The sequence below is a fragment of the Takifugu rubripes genome, chromosome 17 (assembly GCF_901000725.2).
Source record: "Takifugu rubripes chromosome 17, fTakRub1.2, whole genome shotgun sequence".
In the NCBI taxonomy this organism is placed as follows: domain Eukaryota; kingdom Metazoa; phylum Chordata; class Actinopteri; order Tetraodontiformes; family Tetraodontidae; genus Takifugu; species Takifugu rubripes.
The window spans coordinates 841,945-860,229 of NC_042301.1; the positions used below are offsets into that span (position 1 = coordinate 841,945).

General features: G+C 53.7%; 2 protein-coding genes across 12 annotated transcripts in view; both read right to left on the reverse strand.

Annotated features, from left to right (window-relative positions):
* Nucleotides 1-12,713, reverse strand: part of pecam1b (platelet and endothelial cell adhesion molecule 1b) — a 16,834-nt gene extending 4,121 nt beyond the window's left edge. For 3 of the 11 annotated variants that reach the window (XM_029850234.1, XM_029850236.1, XM_029850237.1), the window contains exons 1-10: nucleotides 12,596-12,713; nucleotides 12,487-12,522; nucleotides 10,980-11,276; nucleotides 10,634-10,915; nucleotides 10,245-10,514; nucleotides 9,861-10,133; nucleotides 8,501-8,779; nucleotides 8,081-8,356; nucleotides 7,676-7,777; nucleotides 322-468 (exon numbers count right to left, since the gene is read on the reverse strand). In XM_029850234.1, coding sequence (XP_029706094.1) covers nucleotides 322-468; nucleotides 7,676-7,777; nucleotides 8,081-8,356; nucleotides 8,501-8,779; nucleotides 9,861-10,133; nucleotides 10,245-10,514; nucleotides 10,634-10,915; nucleotides 10,980-11,276; nucleotides 12,487-12,522; nucleotides 12,596-12,632 — 1,999 coding nt within the window. In that variant the 5' untranslated portion in view covers nucleotides 12,633-12,713. The other 8 variants (XM_029850233.1, XM_029850235.1, XM_029850241.1 and 5 more) reach the window with 7 other exon arrangements.
* Nucleotides 12,714-15,657: 2,944 nt separating this feature from the next.
* Nucleotides 15,658-18,285, reverse strand: part of rptor (regulatory associated protein of MTOR, complex 1) — a 50,293-nt gene continuing 47,665 nt past the window's right edge. The window contains exons 22-25 of the mRNA XM_029850594.1: nucleotides 18,021-18,135; nucleotides 17,842-17,958; nucleotides 17,641-17,770; nucleotides 15,658-17,554 (exon numbers count right to left, since the gene is read on the reverse strand). Coding sequence (XP_029706454.1) covers nucleotides 17,486-17,554; nucleotides 17,641-17,770; nucleotides 17,842-17,958; nucleotides 18,021-18,135 — 431 coding nt within the window. The 3' untranslated portion in view covers nucleotides 15,658-17,485. The remainder of the gene's footprint in view (nucleotides 17,555-17,640; nucleotides 17,771-17,841; nucleotides 17,959-18,020; nucleotides 18,136-18,285) is intronic.

Genomic DNA, 18,285 nt, shown 5'->3' on the forward strand with positions numbered 1-18,285 from the left:
TGCAGCATCATTCACAGAAAGACTATCAAAGCCACATTCCACCATCCGCTGTCCCCCGGGTCCATTCAGAACAAGACCTTATCAAAATTAGGTCTGCTAAAGAGCTCCGCCCTTCCTGTTTAACGGTGGTTTTGGGGAGGCAGCAACTGTCAGATGTGTTCATTATGTGTAATTAGGCCCCTCCCAGGATGTTTAATCAGCTCCAGGAGAAAATTGGGAGGATGTTTACAGCAAGTTTGGACTAAAATAGCAGCGATCCTGCAGATCAAATGTGCTTTAACTAGGGTTAGGGTTAGTCCAGACGTTCACCTGGAGCCGAACCTGCAGGCCGAGGATGCAGCACCTCCGTGTACTCCACATCCGCCCCGCTCTCCTCGCCCACGTCTGCACAGGTGAAGCCCGTCCCCAGCTCACCGTCCTCAGGGGGCGGTTTGGACCACATGCTGTCCTCCACCGTGTCCACTCGCCCTGCAACACACACAGGCAGCATGAGGTCCACAGGTGCTTCACACACACAGGCAGCATGAGGTCCACAGGTGCTTCACACACACAGGCAGCATGAGGTCCACAGGTGCTTCACACACACAGGCAGCATGAGGTCCACAGGTGCTTCACCCACACAGGCAGCATGAGGTCCACAGGTGCTTCACACACACAGGCAGCATGAGGTCCACAGGTGCTTCACACACACAGGCAGCATGAGGTCTACAGGTGCTTCACACACACAGGCAGCTGCATGAGGTCTACAGCTGCTTCACACACACAGGCAGCATGAGGTCCACAGGTGCTTCACACACACAGGCAGCATGAGGTCCACAGGTGCTTCACACACACAGGCAGCATGAGGTCCACAGGTGCTTCACACACACAGGCAGCATGAGGTCCACAGGTGCTTCACACACACAGGCACTTTTGAAAGCCCAACCAAATATGCTCACCTACAGGAAATTAGATTCCATTCAGATTTTATCAGACTTGATGATTAACGAACATGTTAAAACAGCAAAGTGAATATTTAACAAACAAGAAAATAAAAAAGCTGTAAAAACAAAAGAGCAAACGTTCTGTTGTTGGGGAAGGGAGGAGGAGGAAGTTCCGAACTGTTCCAACCCGTTTATTATTCCATAAAAGGTGCGATTCAGGTCTTCACTGCTCCAGAAACATTCTGCTCTATTGTGCAGAATACGGAGTCAATCCCGGAGCTTTGGGACGGCGTTCCCAGCAGGACCAGCGTTCCCAACAGGACCGGTATTCCCAGCAGGAACGGCGTTCCCAACAGGAACGGCATTCCCAGCAGGAACGGTGTTCCCAACAGGAACGGCATTCCCAACAGGAACGGCGTTCCCAACAGGAACGGCATTCCCAACAGGAACGGCGTTCCCAACAAACACTGAAAGTAACGGATAGAGCTCACGTTCATGTACCCCCCCCGCAGACACACACACACAGAGACACACACCCCCACACTCACACCCACACACTCACACCCACACACCCACACACTCACACCCACACACTCACACCCACACACTCGTGTCTCACACACTCACTCACACACCCACACACTCACACACACACTCACACACACACACTCACACACACCCACACACTCGTGTCTCACACACTCACTCACACACCCACACACTCACACACACACACTCACACCCACACACTCACACCCACACACTCGTGTCTCACACACTCACTCACACACCCACACACTCACACACTCACTCACACACCCACACACTCACACACACACACACACTCGTGTCTCACACACTCACTCACACACCCACACACACCCACTCACACACTCACACACCCTCACCCCCCCCCCCACACACACACACACCCACACCCACTCACACTCACACACCCACACACCCTCACCCCCCCCCCCCCCCACACACACACCCACACACACTCACCCCCCCCCCCCACACACACACACCCACACACCCTCACCCCCCCCCCCACACACACACACACTCACCCCCCCCCACCCCACACACACACCAACGGGGGGGGGGGGGGGGTGTTCAGCCCCTATTGTTCGGAGGTCTGCAGGAAGTCCCTCTTCTGAAGTTTCTGATGAAGGAAATGAAGCAGCTTCTTGTTGGGTCGTCCAGGCTGAACGTAGCCAAGTTCCTCCGGGCGGCTCAGAAACATCTTCCTCATGTTTACATCTCCTTCTCCGTTCCAAATGAAACGTATGGTGAGCGTTGTGGCGTTCCTTAAGCTTTACAGTTGTTTGTCTTAAGGTCACATGACACTTATTTCATGAGAATCACCAGTGATGTCAGACCTCTGAGCCTGCGTCACATGACTTTACCTTTTTAAAATGTTTGATCATTTCTAAGAGAAAAACCCAAATTAATGTCAGCAGCTTTTGGGACCTACTCCTTTAGTGTACGGGTCATGGTATAGCCTATACGTTAGGCCATGGTGAATTAGGTAACTTCCTTTTCCTCAGATACATGTAAACTATGAAATGAACAGTACTGACAGGTGTCTAAATAAAACCAAGACCTTTATTCTATAGAAATCTCTTCAGAACCATCCAAAATATATACATATATGTCCTGTAATGGGGAGAAAAAACCTATTTACAAGCCAGAGTGACAACAAGGCCACTAAACCATGAACATGAAACAGGTGAAATCAGGTGGGTACAGGGGAAACTCAGCCCCAACAGTCGAGTCAGAGGCAGTCTAGATTGCAGGAGGAGGGGAGAGAGAGCAGAGGTCATTTAACAACACGTCCCACTTTTTCCACTAGAACAAAACATTGATGAAAGTGTCCCAAAAAACTACGGTAAATCTCCTGCAGAGCTCCATTTTTCGACCGGACTGACTTCAAGTCCTGCCTGGAGCGTCTCTACACTGTGGCTGGGATACTGTAGCTGCTCCTGTTGCTGATGTCAGCAGGAAGCGACGCCGCACTATCTCGCACCCCATTGGTCACTCTCCCCTCTGTGCCATCATAGAGTGCCGCTGCGCCTAAAAGAAGATGATATTGGACGTTTCTGAGCAGATGTGGGAGAAACTGACAATCAGCGTCACATCAGTGGCATGTATAAGTGACATGTAGCAGCGTCAGGTATCACGTAGCAGCGTCAGGTATCACGTAGCAGCGTCAGGTATCACGTAGCAGCGTCAGGTATCACGTATCAGTGTCAGGTATCACGTATCAGTGTCAGGTATCATGGATCAGTGTCAGGTATCACGTATCAGTGACATGTAGCAGTGTCAGGTATCACGTATCAGTGACATGTAGCAGTGTCAGGTATCACGTAGCAGTGTCAGGTATCACGTATCAGTGTCAGGTATCACGTATCAGTGTCAGGTATCATGTATCAGTGTCAGGTATCACGTATCAGTGACATGTATCAGTGTCAGGTTTCACGTGTCAGGTATCACATATCGTGTCAGGTATCACGTATCAGTGTCAGGTATCACGTATCAGTGTCAGGTATCATGTATCAGTGTCAGGTATCATGTATCAGTGTCAGGTATCATGTATCAGTGTCAGGTATCACGTATCAGTGACATGTATCAGTGTCAGGTTTCACGTGTCAGGTATCACATATCGTGTCAGGTATCACGTATCAGTGTCAGGTATCACGTATCAGTGTCAGGTATCATGTATCAGTGTCAGGTATCACGTATCAGTGACATGTATCAGTGTCAGGTTTCACGTGTCAGGTATCACATATCGTGTCAGGTATCACGTATCAGTGTCAGGTATCACGTATCAGTGTCAGGTATCATGTATCAGTGTCAGGTATCACGTATCAGTGACATGTATCAGTGTCAGGTTTCACGTGTCAGGTATCACGTATCAGTGTCAGGTATCACGTATCAGTGTCAGGTATCACGTAGCAGTGTCAGGTATCACGTATCAGTGACATGTAGCAGTGTCAGGTATCACGTATCAGTGACATGTAGCAGTGTCAGGTATCACGTAGCAGTGTCAGGTATCACGTATCAGTGTCAGGTATCACGTAGCAGTGTCAGGTATCACATATCGTGTCAGGTATCACGTATCAGTGTCAGGTATCACGTAACAGTGTCAGGTATCACGTAACAGTGTCAGGTATCGGTGTCAGGTATCACATATTGTGTCAGGTATCACGTATCAGTGTCAGGTATCACGTATCAGTGTCAGGTATCACGTATCAGTGTCAGGTATTGGTGTCAGGTATCACGTATCGGTGTCAGGTATCACGTATCAGTGTCAGGTATCACGTATCAGTGTCAGGTATCACGTATCAGTGTCAGGTATTGGTGTCAGGTATCACGTATCAGTGTCAGGTATCACGTATCAGTGTCAGGTATCACGTAACAGTGTCAGGTATCACGTATCAGTGTCGGGTATCACGTATCAGTGTCAGATATCACGTATCAGTGTCAGGTATCACGTAATAGTGTCAGGTATCACGTATCAGTGTCAGGTATCACGTAACAGTGTCAGGTATCACGTATCAGTGTCAGGTATCACGTATCAGTGTCAGGTATCACGTAACAGTGTCAGGTATCACACAACAGTGTCAGGTATCGGTGTCAGGTATCACATATTGTGTCAGGTATCACGTATCAGTGTCAGGTATCACGTATCAGTGTCAGGTATCACGTATCAGTGTCAGGTATCACATATCGGTGTCAGGTATCACGTATCAGTGTCAGGTATCACGTATCAGTGTCAGATATCACGTATCAGTGTCAGGTATCACGTAACAGTGTCAGGTATCACGTGTCAGTGCCAGGTATCACGCATGGATTAATGTCTTGGATCAGTTTCATGCGCTAGTGACAGTGCCAGTCATGTGTCCGTCACGTGTCATCGTCATGCTAATGGAGGCAGCTTTCTAGCGCTCAGCTCAACCATAAACAGAAAAGACAGATGAAAGATGATCAGACCAACAGATGCACCTGTACTCCTGTCCTACACCTTCCTGTCGTGCGTCCCTAAAGAGTGAGCGTGATGTGCGTCACCTGTACTCCTGTCCTACACCTTCCTGTCGTGCGTCCCTAAAGAGTGAGCGTGATGTGCGTCACCTGTACTCCTGTCCTACACCTTCCTGTCGTGCGTCCCTAAAGAGTGAGCGTGATGCGCGTCACCTGTACTCCTGTCCTACACCTTCCTGTCGTGCGTCCCTAAAGAGTGAGCGTGATGCGCGTCACCTGTACTCCTGTCCTACACCTTCCTGTCGTGCGTCCCTAAAGAGTGAGCGTGATGCGCGTCACCTGTACTCCTGTCCTACACCTTCCTGTCGTGCGTCCCTAAAGAGTGAGCGTGATGCGCGTCACCTGTACTCCTGTCCTACACCTTCCTGTCGTGCGTCCCTAAAGAGTGAGCGTGATGCGCGTCACCTGTACTCCTGTCCTACACCTTCCTGTCGTGCGTCCCTAAAGAGTGAGCGTGATGCGCGTCACCTGTACTCCTGTCCTACACCTTCCTGTCGTGCGTCCCTAAAGAGTGAGCGTGATGCGCGTCACCTGTACTCCTGTCCTACACCTTCCTGTCGTGCGTCCCTAAAGAGTGAGCGTGATGTGCGTCACCTGTACTCCTGTCCTACACCTTCCTGTCGTGCGTCCCTAAAGAGTGAGCGTGATGTGCGTCACCTGTACTCCTGTCCTACACCTTCCTGTCGTGCGTCCCTAAAGAGTGAGCGTGATGTGCGTCACCTGTACTCCTGTCCTACACCTTCCTGTCGTGCGTCCCTAAAGAGTGAGCGTGATGCGCGTCACCTGTACTCCTGTCCTACACCTTCCTGTCGTGCGTCCCTAAAGAGTGAGCGTGATGCGCGTCACCTGTACTCCTGTCCTACACCTTCCTGTCGTGCGTCCCTAAAGAGTGAGCGTGATGCGCGTCACCTGTACTCCTGTCCTACACCTTCCTGTCGTGCGTCCCTAAAGAGTGAGCGTGATGCGCGTCACCTGTACTCCTGTCCTACACCTTCCTGTCGTGCGTCCCTAAAGAGTGAGCGTGATGCGCGTCACCTGTACTCCTGTCCTACACCTTCCTGTCGTGCGTCCCTAAAGAGTGAGCGTGATGTGCGTCACCTGTACTCCTGTCCTACACCTTCCTGTCGTGCGTCCCTAAAGAGTGAGCGTGATGTGCGTCACCTGTACTCCTGTCCTACACCTTCCTGTCGTGCGTCCCTAAAGAGTGAGCGTGATGAGCGTCACCTGTACTCCTGTCCTACACCTTCCTGTCGTGCGTCCCTAAAGAGTGAGCGTGATGCGCGTCACCTGTACTCCTGTCCTACACCTTCCTGTCGTGCGTCCCTAAAGAGTGAGCGTGATGTGCGTCACCTGTACTCCTGTCCTACACCTTCCTGTCGTGCGTCCCTAAAGAGTGAGCGTGATGTGCGTCACCTGTACTCTCCCTGTTTGAAGGGAGAGTACAGGTGACGCACATCACGCTCACGTCATCAGTTGTGCTACCCAGACACCAGCTAACAGGTCTTTACGTAGTAATGTTTGGAATAATCCCACGTTCATACTAGCGGTCAGTAGTTTGGGATCCACATATATTGTCAGATATTGATTTCAAATGGATAAAAAGATGATGAAGGGGACTTCAATGAGCAGAACCACGCTGAGATGTGTGTGAGCTGTCTGTAGGCTCCTACACATGCCCACTCAGGTCAATGGGCTCTGTTGCTAATGCTAGCACGGCGAGCGAGGCGCCCTGCTGTTGGCGGGGCTGAAATGGGCCCTGGAAGCGGTCAGGTGACCACAACATGCGCTCTGCATGCACACTGGAGAAATGCTGAATGGGATGGAAACGCAACTGTGCACAGGAAGAAGAGCACAGGTGAGGGAGCAGCGGCTGTGAGGATGATGGATGAGGAGGTGCAACACAGAAGAGAACAAAAGCAGGCTACCTGTTGCTGCGCTATAAACCTCTGTCGGGGCTCAGACTCACTCCTATTGAGTCATCTGATTTAGGGCTTGAAGCTTTCTGAGAAAAGGGTGGAAGAAGGTCAGGAAACACAAGCAGCACAGATCAGCTCAGAGCTTAAAAGATGTAACACAAATTCATTCTGATTAAAGAAAGGTGCTTTTTAGAACCTGTTTTATTGAAGGTAGAACAAATGTGTTCAATTAGCTGCATTCAAAGCTTCCACCCAGTTTATTCCAAACCTGTTATTTATCGGTTGAGTTACTCACTAATTCAACGCTGAAACTGTTTTTCTTTGATGTTTTTCCTGCATCCAACTATTCTTATTTGAATTCTGGATTTATTTTGAAAACACCCGACATGTTTGCTGAGTTTTCGTCTCTCCTCATGTGTGAGGCCTCTATACTGTAATTACTACCTCCAGAACGAGAGTGCACGTGGACTCACGATGCACCACTGCAGCTAATTGTCTCACTAATGGTCTCGTTTGGTTGAGACAACATTTCCTGGGCCAGTTTTTGCTTTTTCTGAACCTCTAAGTCCTGCTCCTCTCCATCCAGCAGGGATGGACTGAAACTCTAAACGGGGGAAACTGTTGAGAGGAAACAGAAAACTCACACTGACAATTCAGCAGCTGCTTCTCTTCTACCTACAACAGGAGAGGAGACGTGAGAAGAGGAGCAGGAGGAAGGAGCAGCACTTTTCTCATGGAGTTTGGAGACAAAAGAGGCCTGACTCTCTGTAGGACTGTAGGTCTCTCTACCTCGCTTGGCTCTGAAGCACAGAACACAAACCAGCACCAGCACGGACGCTGCCAGCAGACCCACGCAGCCGATCAGGGCTTTTTTCCACAGCGCCAGACGCACTGCAGAGAGGAACACACAGGAACGGCTCTGAGAACTCTGGCTAGCATCAGTTCAGCTGCATCAATTAGCAAGATAGAGTAAAGTAGGCGTGGTGAGAACCTGCATCTCCATTCTAAACATCATCTACAGCCACTTTTATTCTGCAGGACCTTCACCTCCAACCCACATCTTTCACAACTTTTACAAATGTCAGTGCTTCTGCGCTAGCATGGCGCTACAAGCTCAATATTGGACATTAGCGTTAGCCGTGCACTGTTGGGGAGACGTTTGGATGATGGAACCCTCGTTTCGTGGGGTCTCACCAGCGATGATGACTGGTTCGCTGTGGATGAAGTTGGCGTAGTTGATGGCCTCGCAGTGGTATTCGCCGCTGTGGTCCTTGGACAACAGCGGGATCTGGAAGTCTGTGTGGTTCTTATTGGCCATGGTCGTGTGCACGGGCGTCGCCTGGCCCGAACGATACCACTTAAACGTGATGGGGGGGCTGCCTTTCACACCACATATGAGGTAAAGATGGTCTCCCTCAGAAATTTCTGATAAGTTGGGGATAACAGTCAGCGTTGCATCAGATAGTGGCTCTGGAAGAGAGGACCAGAGGAAGAGAAGAACAGAAGAACAGAAGAACGTCATCACAAGAGTATCCAAGAACCAGGAAAGACTGGGATGTGGAACCAACAACAGCTGCTCTCTTCTGGAAGGTGGAAAATCCCGCCCCTACTAACCCACAACGGTGGTGTTGAGTCTTCTGCTGAGCGGAGGGTCCTTGGGGCCGTTGCTGGCCTCACACATGAACCTGCTCATCTCTGCAGGGCTGCTGATGGTCACCATGAAGACAGCTCTCTCAGAGGGCAGCCTCACCTCCACCGTGTCCAACTTGATGTTGCCCTTCAGCAGGGTGTAGTTTATGGGCGGGCTGCCAGAGTCCGACTCACAGAGGATCTTCACGGGCCGGCCCAGGATGGCCCGCCCCTCCACGGAGATCTTTGGAACCGATACAGCAACTAGAAAGACAAAAGAAGAGGTTGTGGACACGAGCTCCCTCTTTCCAGGACTCTGAAAGGGTTGTGGACCCTCTAAGTGTTGACCCGGTTACGCTGGTTGACCCGGTTAATTAGTGCAAATGAGCAGCTGCTCAACGAGCGGCTTCTTCGCCTGCTGATGTGAAGGGTGTCGATACGCCTCTGTTGGGCCTCTCAGCACTGGCTAAACCCTCTGAGTGTGTCCAGGTGGGTTGCCGTGCCAACGCTGACCTCTGTGGCCTTTGTTGGAGGGAGGGGTGGATGGATGGATGGATGGGTGGATGATGGATGGATGGATGGATGGATGGATGGATGGATGGATGATGGATGGATGGATGGATGGATGGATGGATGATGGGTGGATGGATGGATGGGTGGATGATGGATGGATGGATGGATGATGGGTGGATGGATGGATGGATGGATGATGGGTGGATGATGGGTGGATGGATGGATGATGGATGGATGATGGATGGATGGATGGATGATGGATGGATGGATGGATGGATGGATGGATGATGGGTGGATGGATGGATGATGGATGGATGGATGGATGGATGGATGGATGGATGGATGATGGGTGGATGGATGGATGATGGATGGATGGATGGATGATGGATGGATGGATGGATGGATGATGGGTGGATGGATGGATGATGGATGGATGGATGGATGATGGATGGATGGATGGATGGATGGATGATGGATGGATGATGGATGGATGGATGGATGATGGATGGATGATGGATGGATGGATGGATGATGGATGGAGCCTAAGGAGGCATCAGCAGAGGAGCAGCAGCACCTTGTGGAGCTCTTGGCCTCCTCTGAACATCAGTGGTTCTCCACCTCATTGACTGTGTCCTGTCTGTGTCTCCGTGCTGCCACAGGTGACCCACACCCATCCATCAGTGGTTCTCCACCTCTGTGTCCTGTCTGTGTCTCCGTGCTGCCACAGGTGACCCACACCCATCCATCAGTGGTTCTCCACCTCTGTGTCCTGTCTGTGTCTCCGTGCTGCCACAGGTGACCCACACCCATCCAGCCAGGAACTGCTGCTCACCTTTGGGTCGCACCGTGAGGGTGTGGCTGTGCTTGACGATGCCCTTGGCTTCAGCGGCACAGGTGTAGTTGAAGTGGTGCTCCAGGGCCTCGCCCGTGAACACCCCCTTGGCCCTGGGGTAGAGCAGATGTTCAGCAGGAACCAGGGAGTAGCGCAGCTCCTCCCTGCTGAGCCTCTCGGGGGCCACGTGCTCGCTCCTGCAGGTGAGGGTCATGAGCTGCCTCTGGAAGACGTCGGTGGGCGACACGCTGACCGTGGGGACGGAGAAGAGTTCTGTGGAGGAACAGAGCAGAGGTGAGGAGATGCTGCTCAAGGGCACCGCGGCACTGCTCACCACCATGTAGCGTACAGGTGAATCTCCATCCAGGTCGCCTGGCCACTCACCGATGACAGAAATGGTCTTTCTGGCCACCTTCACCACGTTCCCCATCTCCAGCTTGCACTCCAGCTCTCCGGGCTGCTGGGCCAGCGCCACCATGCTGTGGTTGATGCTGGGGGCCCCGTGGCTCAGGAGCCGGCTCCCCTGGCTCAGGTAGAGCTCCACGCCCCCAGGGAGCTGGTGCTGGGCGTTGATGTAGCACCTCACGGTGAGGGGATCTCCTTCAAAGATCTGGTGCTCAGGAGCGACCTCCAAAACTGGCACGATTGGCAGCTCTGAGGGACGGAGGAGTGGAGATGAGCGGAGCGCGGAGACGTGAGCAGGACGGGCGAAGACGCGGGCGAAGACGCGGGCGAAGACGCGGGCGAAGACGCGCTCGAAGACGCGCTCGTACCTTTGACCGACACCACCACGCCGTTGCTGACCTTAGAGTCCTGGGAGCCGGGGGTCAGCAGGACGCTGTACCTGCAGTGGATCTTATGGACGCCGACGCTGCTGAGATGGAACTTGACCTTCGTCTGGTTGGAGTTCTCGTGCTGCTCCGCCACGTCGGTGGAGTTATCGTAGAAGTAGAAGAAGATGGAGCCGGTCTCGCCGGGGGCGGAGCAAGTGGCCGTTATCTCCTCCCCTTCGCTCACCACGCCTTTGTTGAGCTGCAGCGTGGGTTCAGCCAGTCCTGGAAGGCAAACGACCGCCATCATCTCAAGACCTGGACCAGGGTCCAGGAGCGAGCGACCCACCTGTCACCGTCAGCTTCTTCACCGGGCTGCTCCTGCGCTTGTCCTCGACCCGGACGCTGCACTGGTACCGCCCGGTGTTGGAGAACCTGGAGCGGGGCAGCGCGTACAGCAGGTCTTCTGAGGACAGCGAGGTCTTGGTGTAGATGGCGCTGCCGTCCTTGGAGATGGTGTATTCACGGGTCAGAACCACCGGCCCCGAGGTGCTGACCAGGGCCCGGCACCGCAGGGTCACGTTGGTGTCCCGGGTCACATCGGCACCGGGCTCGATGGACAGGGTCAGGTCTCTGATGGTGAAGACTGGGGAGGAGAGAAGAGATGAAGGGTGGCGACACCAGGAGGAGGAGGAGCAGGAGGAGCAGGAGCAGCATGAGGAGCAGGAGGAGCAGGAGGAGAAGGAGGAGCAGGAGGAGGAGGAGCATCGAGAGGAGCAGGAGGAGAAGGAGGAGGAGCAGGAGGAGGAGGAGCAGGAGCATCGAGAGGAGCAGGAGGAGGAGCAGGAGGAGAGGTCAACATTAGACGACGCACTATAAAATGATCATTGAATTAAACTGCTCTTTTGCAGCTTTGGCTCCGCCCCCTTTGCTTTCATGTTGGGAGGCATCATGGGACAGGAGGAGGAGGAGCATGAGGAGCAGGAGCAGGAGCAGGAGCAGGAGGCCCGTTACTAAGCTTTTAAACTGGCCTCGGTTTCAACGCCAGCGGGAGGAAAGAGCTCGCCACCAGAGCTGGAGGCTCAGGACCAGCAGGTCGCCCTCGTTAGCTTATCTCACCGTTAGCTTATCTCACTGTTAGCTTATCTCACTGTTAGCTTATCTCACTGTTGGTCATGGAGCAGCCCATCCTTTCCTCAGCCACTTCCTCCAACTCCTTTGGGACGTCACTAAGGAATTCCTGAGCCGTCGGCTCCTGGCTGGAATACCAGCGCACAGACACCTGAAACGCCTCCACGTTCCCGACACGTTCCCTTTGAACCGTTTTACCAGAAAATGTTCAGGACTCAAACGTTGTTTTGAGCAGATTTGTTGGGAGCACGTTAGAGAAAAGTGTGAAGGCCATGATGACGAGGATCAGAGCTCCTTATCGGAGCTCCTCAGATGTGCTGCCAACAGCTGCTCCTTCAGCTTCAGGACCCGGTGGAGTCGTTAATTAATCTGAGGTTAATTAATCTGAGGTTAGAAGTATCGATCTCCACCCGCTGGTTGAAGGTTGAAGGTCTCCGTGGAGGTGGAGCAGCTTTGGTCACGAGAGCTGTCGTCTCCGATCCGTTTAGAAGTTTCACCTCTGCGCTGCCAAAGCCTGGTCCAGAGGCCCCAGAGAAGGTCCCTACGGGCCCCTGAACCACCAGGAGCGTCACCACAAACGTAGACGCAGAGCTCAGACTGGACCTGGTTTTGGAGCGCCGCGTCCTCCCTGATGGATGTGGAGGCGTGGGAACACCCCTCCGACCGCTCCGGGTCTCACGGCTGATTAAAGCGTCTAACAGGAAGAGGAGCTGGAGCATATTTACCTGGCTGAGGATCCACCGACCTGCTGGGACGGACGTCTTGGGGAAACAAGAACGGAAAGGATTAAACGCCACTCAGATGGGGGAGAAGATAAAGGTTCACCAGCCTTACAGGAGCCCAGGAGCACAGCGAGGAGAAGGAGGTCCATCCTGTGTGAGGGACACCAACGCAGGTCTCCACACTGGTGGTTCTGCTGGCCGATGGGCGTCTGGGGGGGGCAGCTGTGAAGGTGGGCGGGCCTGGAGACAAGGCGGCGCCCCCTTCAGCCAGTCAGCGAAGAGCCAGAGGTGGTTATCAAGCTCAGCAGCTGCTTCATCATCAGGAAGTGAGTGTTGCTTCCTCAGGATGTTCCTGACGCCCGGCTTTCTTCTCTGTGGAATGTTCTCCCGTTCTCCTGCGTGTGTGTGTGTGTGTGTGTGTGTGTGGTTCTGGCAGGAGCCAAAATAATGTTGCCTTTGCTTCGAGAACAGGAGCCGGTCCACTACCTGGACCTGGGACCTTGGAACCGGTTCAGTGACGGAACCATGAAGACTGAACGCCAAGTTTTCCTGTTTCCTGGATTCATCCAGGAATCTGTTCCCCTCAAATCTGGTCTTTGTGTCGTATGTGTGACAGAACAGGTGTAAACATGTATGAGCATCCAGATCGATCTACACGCGTGTGTGTGTGTGAGTAGGGGTGTGTGTGTGTGTGTGTGTGAGTAGGGGTGCGTGTGTGTGTGTGTGAGTAGGGGTGCGTGTGTGTGAGTGTGAGTAGGGGTGCGTGTGTGTGTGTGTGCGTGTGTGTGTGAGTAGGGGTGCGTGTGTGTGTGTGTGAGTAAGGGTGCGTGTGTGTGAGTGTGTGTGTGTGTGAGTAAGGGTGCGTGTGTGTGTGTGTGAGTAGGGGTGCGTGTGTGTGAGTGTGTGTGTGTGTGAGTAAGGGTGCGTGTGTGTGTGTGTGAGTAGGGGTGCGTGTGTGTGTGAGTGTGAGTAAGGGTGCGTGTGTGTGTGTGTGAGTAGGGGTGCGTGTGTGTGTGAGTGTGAGTAGGGGTGCGTGTGTGTGAGTGTGAGTAAGGGTGCGTGTGTGTGTGAGTAGGGGTGCGTGTGTGTGTGTGTGTGTGTGAGTAGGGGTGCGTGTGTGTGTGTGTGTGAGAGTAAGGGTGCGTGTGTGTGAGTGTGTGTGTGTGTGTGTGAGTAGGGGTGCGTGTGTGTGTGTGTGTGAGAGTAAGGGTGCGTGTGTGTGTGTGTGAGTAGGGGTGCGTGTGTGTGTGAGTAGGGGTGCGTGTGTGTGTGTGTGAGTAAGGGTGTGTGTGTGTCTGTGTGAGTAAGGGTGCGTGTGTGTGTGTGTGAGTAGGGGTGCGTGTGTGTGTGTGTGAGTAAGGGTGCGTGTGTGTGTGTGTGAGTAGGGGTGCGTGTGTGTGAGTAGGGGTGCGTGTGTGCGTGTGTGTTTGGACTGCTGATAAATGGACTTAATCATGGAAACAAGTGGTCACACGTGAACACACATATTCCGATTATTATCTGCTGGATTCTCACATAAACATAATAATGGTTGTCTGAACAGTAGCTCCAGGCTGGACTACTGTGATTCTTTATTATCAGGGTGTCCAAACACCTCTTTAAGAAGCCTCCAGCTGATCCAAAATGCTGCAGCCAGAGTTCTGACAGGTACTGACCACAGAGGTCACATGACTCCTGTAATGGCGTCTCTTCATTGGCTGCCTGTTAAATTTAGAATCATTTTTAAAACCCTTCTTCTGACCTACCAGGTCCTCAGAGGCCTAGCTCCATCCTACCTGGAGGAGCTAGTGACACCTTACCAGCCCAATAGACCGCTCCACTCTCAGGATGCTGGTCTCCTGGTGGTCCCCAGAGTCTCTAATGGGGGGCCGAGCATTTAGCTACCAGGCCCCCCTGCTATGGAACCAGCTCCCTGTCCAGGCCCCCTGCTATGGAACCAGCTCCCTGTCCAGGCCCCCCTGCTATGGAACCAGCTCCCTGTCCAGGCCCCCCTGCTATGGAACCAGCTCCCTGTCCAGGCCCCCATGCTATGGAACCAGCTCCCTGTCCAGGCCCCCCTGCTGTGGAACCAGCTCCCTGTCCAGGCCCCCTGCTATGGAACCAGCTCCCTGTCCAGGCCCCCCTGCTATGGAACCAGCTCCCTGTCCAGGCCCCCCTGCTATGGAACCAGCTCCCTGTCCAGGCCCCCTGCTATGGAACCAGCTCCCTGTCCAGGCCCCCCTGCTATGGAACCAGCTCCCTGTCCAGGTACGGGAGGCTGACTCCATCGCTACTTTAAGATCAGACTTAAAACCTCCTCTTTGAAAAATCTTATTGTTACTAATTCAGTAGTTCCAGTTACTATCATAGACAGACAAATTATCATACCTAGGGGTCGTCTAATCGTTAGGTCACATCTTAGTTATGCTGCTATAGGCCAAGGCTGCCGGGGTCCAGAACCATGATCACCTGACAGGCCTCTGGTACCCCACTGGGTCATGGTTTCCTCCCCTCTCCTCTCCTCTCCTCTCCTCCCCTCCCCTCCCCTCTCCTCTCCTCTCCTCTACCCCTCCCCTCCCCTCTCCTCTCCTCTCCTCTCCTCTACCCCTCCCCTCTCCTCTCCTCTACCCCTCTCCTCTCCTCTCCTCTACCCCTCCCCTCTCCCCCTCCCCTCTCCTCTACCCCTCCCCTCTCCTCCTCTCCTCTCCCCCTCTCCTCTCCTCTACCCCTCTCCTCTCCTCTCCTCTACCCCTCTCCTCTCCTCTCCTCTACCCCTCTCCTCTCCCCCTCCCCTCTCCTCTCCTCTACCCCTCTCCTCTCCCCCTCTCCTCCCCTCTACCCCTCCTCCTCTCCTCTCCTCTACCCCTCCTCTACCCCTCCCCTCTCCCCCCCTCTCCTCTCTCTCTACCCCCCCCCCCATCAGCAGGAGGGTCCCCCTACATGAGCCTGGTCCTGCTCCAGGTTTCTTCCTGTTAAAGGGGAGTTTTTCCTTGCCACTGTTGCTTGTCTGGGGTCAGGCTCTGGGATTCTGGAAAGCGCCTTGAAACAATTTTGATTGTATAAGACGCTATATAAATAAAGATTGATTGATGATTGATTGATTGAACGACAACAACAACAACAGATTTTGAGTGTGTGTCACGAGCGCATCAGATAAATGTGAGCAGTCGACACAGAAAAGCTCAGACTGGGAAGTCTGGTGTTGTATTTGGTTTATTCCAGGATTCCGTCTCCCGTCTTCTAAACCACAACGAGCAGAGGTCAAAGGTCGCGACCTGATTGGCTCACAGCTTCTCTCACTCGAAGTCTCCTTTAGTTATAAAACCTTAAAACTCACAGCAGGACGCTGAAGAAATTAATGTGATTCAATGACACCAACGTGCGGCGTTCCCAGGTCACGCTGGCGCACGAGCCTGGTCCTGCGGCCCCGCGGGGCCACGCCCGGGGCCGCCTGGCGAGGTGGGAGGGGCCGGAAAGCACAGACGGGCTCACACACCAGGTCAGTGGCTGAGACAGTAAGGCCAATGTTGCCCTCCAACACGCGGAGGTCAGGCAAAAAAACAGAAGCAGCAAAAAAACACGTTAAAAGGATCCGAAAGAAAGTGGCCCCAAGGGGGCAGGTCGAAGGTGGGGGGGTCGAGACTACCCTCTTATAAAGAGGCCGAGTGATACAGAACCAGCAACAGAACCAGCGCACACACGCACACACACACACACGCGTGCAGCTTCCATGATCCAGAGATGACAGCGCTTCATGCTAATGGGGTCGGAGGCGGCTCCTGATTTACCTGAGTGAGATCGAGGCCCCACAGAGAGTTGGAACAGAACACGCCACCAAGCAATCGTTTAAAAAAAACAAACCATTAAAAACCAACTAAAACATATTACCAGCATTGGCCTGCACGGCGTGGTGGCGCACCGTCCCTGCTGTGACAACGTAGACATGCTAACGAGTGCACGGCGGTTAGCGTTGGGTCGGTGTCCCGCCCCCGGCGCCGGCAGGGCGGGACCTTCGCCCGCTGCAAAAGCTACGGACATTAAGGGAATTCTCTACGAGGGTGTTTGTATCGCAGCTCTCATCCGATCCAGATCCGATCCGATCCAGATCCGATCCGATCCGATCCAGATCCGATCCGATCCGATCCAGAGCCGATCCGATCCAGATCCGGCTGAACGGGAGCTGCTGGTTATTGCTTTGCAGGACAGGTGCTGCTCTGTGTCGTCTTCATGTCGCGGCTCCTCGTCCCAGCTCTGAAGACGATTCGAACCCTTCGTTATTTTATAACGAGCTTAAAAATAAAACAGAACCTCAACGTCGACTCGCGTTGCAAAAAAAAGGAAAGAACCCAGTTTGGCACGTTGGGCTGGAGAAGCAGGAGCGAGCGGATGGGAGCAGGACAGCCGCCATCTTTGTTTGGGCACCGCGGCTCTGGGCGCCCCCCCACGGGGCTGTAATCTGTGCTATAATCCATTTTAACACACACACACACACGCACACACGTGCACACTCACACACACCTGCCTGGCTGAGGTATCAGGCAGGAACAAGCACCGTCCTCTCAGGAACGTAACAGATCTCTGAATCCGGAGGCGCCGCGGCGCCGCTAAAATAACATGTACAACCACACGGGTGTCCGGCGGGGGGCCCTCGCCCCCCCCCCCCCCCCCCCACACACACACCGCACCATAGCAGTGGGACAGGAAGTGATGCGCGCTATGTGGCCAGGAGCCCCCGAGATCACGGTGGGGAGGAGTACCACGTCTTTAAAATAGAACCTCTATTCTGTATGTACGGTATTTAAATATACACTTCTTAGCACAGCCAAGTCTACAATCATTAGCTTCACGATAAGGATGAACAGTGAGCAGAACAACAACGATAATACCGCTGTTCAGAGCAGGTCCGTCAGCAGCCATCTAGAGGACATTCAGGGTAATTGCATATGTACAACAAGAAGAAAGGTCCGATCCATCCCACAGCTCAGGCTCAGAAGGTGGCGGTGCTGGTGCTGGTGCTGCTGTGTTATCTGAGCCTCTTCTCTGCTGAGTAGATGGACATGTAGTAGTCGTTGCTGCCCACGGCCAGGTGAGGCTGCAGACAGCAGAACTGGGTCAGAACATCCCAGCGGAACCCCCAGGAGCAGCAACACAACACAAGCGTGCTGAGAGACGGTTTACCCAGAACGGATGAAAGGCTAAACAGCTGATGGCGCCGATCCGCTGGCCCATGAAGCCGTCGTAGTACTTGATGTTGCTGATCACGTCACCGTTGGCGTTGTAGACGGCGATGAACTGGTTCATGGACCCACTGGAACGGAGAGAACAGAGGTCACGGACCGGGTCAGGCAGGACAGAACGGCGCTGCAGAGTCCGGCTGACCAGGCGAACAGGTTGGCCTGGGGGTGGATGTCCAGCGCCGTCAGGCCCTTCACCGTCTGCAGCACGTTGGTGGAGTCTGGCGTCCGCGGCTCAAAGAAACGCACGTCTCCGTTAACACTGTGGGCGAGAAGCAGTCAGCGCCCAGCAGCTCCACAGGTGAGGAGACCACGCCCACCTACCTGACGCTGATAATGTGGCCCTCCGGCTCCTTCTGGAGGTGGGCCTTGACCACCCAGGCGCCGTGTTCCCGGTAGGTCATCACCCGGCTGCAGGACAAACACAAGGGGCCACATTAGGCTGGTGGGAGGGGCCACATTAGGCTGGTGGGAGGGGTCACATTAGGCTGGTGGGAGGGGCCACATTTGGCTGGTGGGAGGGGTCACATTAGGCTGACGGGAGGGGCCACATTAGGCTGATGGAGGGGCCACATTAGGCTGTGGTGGG